Source organism: Tachyglossus aculeatus, unplaced genomic scaffold (assembly GCF_015852505.1).
Source record: "Tachyglossus aculeatus isolate mTacAcu1 unplaced genomic scaffold, mTacAcu1.pri scaffold_168_arrow_ctg1, whole genome shotgun sequence".
In the NCBI taxonomy this organism is placed as follows: domain Eukaryota; kingdom Metazoa; phylum Chordata; class Mammalia; order Monotremata; family Tachyglossidae; genus Tachyglossus; species Tachyglossus aculeatus.
This window is the reverse complement of record NW_024044890.1, coordinates 397,105-401,343: the sequence shown is the minus strand read 5'-3', so window position 1 is coordinate 401,343 and position 4,239 is coordinate 397,105. Positions and strand designations below refer to the sequence as shown.

At 42.2% G+C, this 4,239-nt stretch overlaps 1 protein-coding gene across 1 annotated transcript; it reads right to left on the bottom strand.

Moving 5' to 3' along the window:
* Positions 1–607: 607 nt before the first annotated feature.
* LOC119923283 (olfactory receptor 4P4-like) lies at positions 608–3,596 on the bottom strand. Its single transcript, XM_038742737.1, has 4 exons — positions 2,703–3,596; positions 1,831–1,900; positions 974–1,073; positions 608–890 (listed from the first exon to the last, which is right to left on the bottom strand). Exons 1-4 carry the CDS (start codon positions 3,594–3,596, stop codon positions 608–610), a joined length of 1,347 nt encoding a protein of 448 aa, XP_038598665.1.
* Positions 3,597–4,239: the final 643 nt, after the last annotated feature.

Below are 4,239 nucleotides of genomic sequence, written 5' to 3'. Positions count from 1 at the left end.
TCGAGGAATTGGGCCTTCAATGAGGCTTTGAAGAGAGGGAGAGTAATTGTCTGTCAGATTTGAGGAGGGAGGGAGACAAAGGTAAATGAGATGTTACTGGTTCTGTTTTTATCCCATGAATGCTTTCTTGTACCATACTTTTCTTATGGCAGTCTTCATTTCCAGATTTCTCAGGGTATAGATGAATGGATTCAGTACAGGCGTGACCACAGTATAAAGCACAGCAAACAGTTGATCCTCATTGATTGTGTTAGGAGGGAGAGTGTAGGTAGTGTTCGAGGAACAAAAAGATATAACTACAAAAGCAATGTGGGAGCTGCATGTGGAAAGAGCTCTGTTAACGACCTGAAGCTGAATACATTCTTAGGTTATATAGTATGACAGCATAAGAAATTACCAAGACAATGAAAGTTACTAAAGACACCATCCCTGTATTGGCAACCACTAAAATGTTGACGGTATGGGTGTCAGTACAGACCAGTTTCAGAAGGGGCTTGATGTCACAGAAAAAGTGATCTAGCTGAATGAGTCCACAGAAGGATTATATGGCTACCATGAGAGTTTGGGCCAATGAATGCAGAAGAGATACGCCACAGGCAGCCAGGATTCATAGGTGGTATGTAAGCTTCTTCATGATTGTCATGTAGCATAGGGCCTTGCAGATCGCAATGTAATGGTCGTAAGCCAGTCCCACTAGAATGAAGATCTCATCCCCGCCAAAGAAATGCACAGCAAAAAGCTGAGACCTACAGTTCGAAAAATAAATTGTTTTGCTTCCACCAAGTAGGTTTCCGATCATTTGGGGAATGACGGTGGAGGTATAGCAGAGATCCATGGCAGACAACAGACTGAGAAAGAAATACATAGGCTGGTCGATCAGATGGCTACATCTGATGGTGATGAAAATGAAACAATTTTCCAACTATACTATAAGGTAACATGTTAAGAACAGGACAGAACACAGTGTCTGTACCTCCAGGTTTGGGGAAAATCCCATGAGAACAAGTTCAGTGACGCTGTTTTGTCCATGTGTTCAGTGAAATCAGTGAGGGTGCAGGAAAGCTTTAAATGATCTGAAAGAATACCAAGTATAGAATGTTAAGCAATTGTTTTCAATGTCCTGTTTATGTAAATGATTCCTTACCTTAGAGGACCATGGTTCTAATCACAGCTCTATCATATACCCGCTGTGTGACCTTGGGCAAGTCGCTTCACTTCTCTGGGCCTCAGTTCCCTCATCTACAAAATGGGGATTCACTACTTGTTCTCCCTTCTGCTTAGACTATGAATCCCATGTGGGACCTGATTATCTTTCACTTACCCCAGTGCTTAGCACAGTTCCTAGCAAATAGTAAGTGCATAAGTACCACAATTATCATCATTAATTATTAATAGATAGATTATGTTAGAATATTTTCATTCCAATTGAGAACTTCAATTCAACTTGACTGCTGCACCATTTCTGCAAAGAGCAAAATCGAGAATGAAACAAAAATATTTCAACTACTAAATGTTGCAGGAAGAATCACTCCAGATACAAGAAGAGGTTTATCATACCAATCCCTTTCAGAAATGTTCACTTGATGAAGGGCCTACAGAGTGAGGGAGTAAGATGACCCACAACTTCTGCATTTCAAGGAAGGTTGACCGGAGCATCTGTAGAAGTCAAGGGGGAAGATATGACTTCCTGCCGACTGCCATCTTGGCTACCTCCTCCCAGTCCTCTCCCCAAAACGTTCAACTCCTGGCAGCTGAGCTCCTCATCGTCACTTTGGTCACTGACCAATGATGCTGTACCATAAGTAGTTGGTTCCAATCAGCTTATCTCACCAAATGGCCTAGGTAGACAGCTATGGCCCGGAGTATCCCAGTAGAATCTGCAGCCTTGAGTGGCTTTCCGCTGGCCAAGGAATTTGACAATGAATATTAGCGGGGCTTAGTGAATCGAGCATGGGCCTGGGATAATGGATGGCTGTAAAGAGGTGGAGAAAGGGATTTATTCATTCATTCTGTTATATTTATTGAGCACTTACTGTGTGTAGAGCACTGTGCTAAATGCTTGGAAAGTACAAGTAGGTAACAGATAGAGACAATCCCTACCCAACAACGGGCTCACAGTCCAGAAGGGGTGACAGACAACAAAACAAAGAAGTAGACAGTCATCAGTAGCATCTAAATAGACAAGTAGAATTATATATATATACATATATATAAGTATAAGTATATATATAAGTATATAAGTATAAGTATATATATATAATAAAATAAGTAGAGTAATAAATATGATCAAATATACACAAGTGCTGTGGGGCAGGGAAGCAGGTTGAGCAGAGGGGGGGAGTAGGTGCGATGGAGCAGGGAGGAGAAGCAGAGGAAAAGAGGCTAAGCCTGGGAAGGCCTTCTGAAGGAGGTGAGTTCTCAGTAGGGTTTTGAAGAGGGGAAGAGAGCTAGTTTGGCGGATTTGAGGAATGAAGGCACTCCAAGCCTTTCAGGCTGTATTAAATACAGGCATTGAGGTGGAGGAAGGGATGTTTACAGTCCAATAAACAGTAAGAATTCTCGTTTCTCCTGAGCCTAGGAGAAAACCTGGGTTGATTGTACAGAGAAGAGGGTGGATAGAATAAGACATATACAGGAGAGGAAGAGAGGAGTTGCGGACATCCATTTCAGTTTCCCTTCAAACACGGCTTCTAACACCTCACCTTTATCATGGCCGTTTTCATTTCTCTGTTACTCAGAGTATAGATGAGGGGGTTGAACATGGGGGCAATAATGGTGTAAAACAGAGCAAACACCTTATCCTCGGGGAAGGCCTGGGCTGGCCGGAGGTAAATGAAGAAGGAAGGCAAGAAAAACAATGCCACCACAGTGATGTGGGAAGCATAGGTGGAGAGGGCTTTGCGACATCCTTCCAAAGAGCGAGTCCTCAGACTGGCTAAAATGGTGGCGTAAGAAGAGATCAAGACTGTAAAAGTAACCACCACAACTGTCCCTGTATTGGCGAGGACTAAAAATCCAGTCACATCAGTATCGGAGCAAGCCAGTTCCAGGAGAGGGTAAATATCACAGAAATAGAGATCGATCTCATAAGGGCCACAGAAGGGCAAAAAAATTACAAGAAGCCACTGGACGATGGAATGGAGAAATCCTCCTCCCCAGCACACTGCAATCACTGTGGCACAGCGCTGCATGTTCATGATAACCACATAGTGCAAGGGTTTGTAGATGGCAACATAGCGATTGTAGGCCATCCCCACAAGGATGAAAATCTCAACCCCACCAAATAAGTGCATGGTAAAGAGCTGAATCATGCAGTCACAGAAGGAAATGGTTTTCGTCTCAGACAGCAAATCTCTGACCAGTTTGGGAGTCACCGTGGAAGTGTAGCAGAGGTCCATTAGAGACAAGTGGCAGAGGAAGAAGTACATGGGCTCCTTGATGAGGGAACTACATCTGACGATGATGAGGATGAGGAAATTCCCTAAAAGGATTGTAATATAACAAGAGAGGAACAGCCCAAAGCAGAATATCTGCAAATTTTGCTCACTGGACAGTCCTAAGAGAACAAATTCTGTGACGCTGTTCCTCTTTTCCATTCTGGGAATGAGAAATATTTATCTGAAATGATTGCAAAATGAAAAACATTTAGAAAATTGCAGTGGCCATTTCATTATGCATATAATTTAATATGGCATACAATAGTGTTTATATGAGATCACTACAGGAGAAATTTTGTATCTTTGCTGAATGTACATCCCCTTAATTTCCTGTGAGATGATAAAAATATTTTTTTAATTATTAAGCACTTACCATGTGCCGGACACTGTGCTCAGTACCAGACTACTGGTTAATCAGAAAGGAAACATTTCTTCTCCCATATACGGCTCACAATCTAAGAAGTAGGGAGAGTGGGAATCCTATCCCAATTTCATAGCTGAGAAAACTGGAGTACAAAAAAAGTATCCTGGAAAGAACAGGATCTGGGGAATCATGAGATTTGGATTTTAATTCCAGCTCTACCACCGCCCTATCATGTGACCTTGTCCAAATTATTTACCATCTTTTTGCCTCAGCTTCCTCATCTGTAAAATGGGGATTAAATCCTTCCTCCCTCCTACTTACAATGAGAGTCCCAGATGGTACAGAGACTGTTCCTGGAATTATTATCTTGTATCTACCCCAGTGCTTAGTGCAGTGCTTTGCATATAGTATGGCCTTAACAAATACCACCATACAAAT

Coding starts and splice junctions, on each gene's coding strand:
- LOC119923283 (XM_038742737.1), bottom strand. CDS start 3,596: ATGGAAAAGAGGAACAGCGTCACAGAATTTGTTCTCTTAGGACTGTCC. Junction 1,901..2,702: donor TGAAAACGGCCATGATAAAG/GTGAGGTGTTAG, acceptor TTCCTTGGCCAG/CGGAAAGCCACTCAAGGCTG. Junction 1,074..1,830: donor CTGTCTACCTAGGCCATTTG/GTGAGATAAGCT, acceptor GTATTCTTTCAG/ATCATTTAAAGCTTTCCTGC.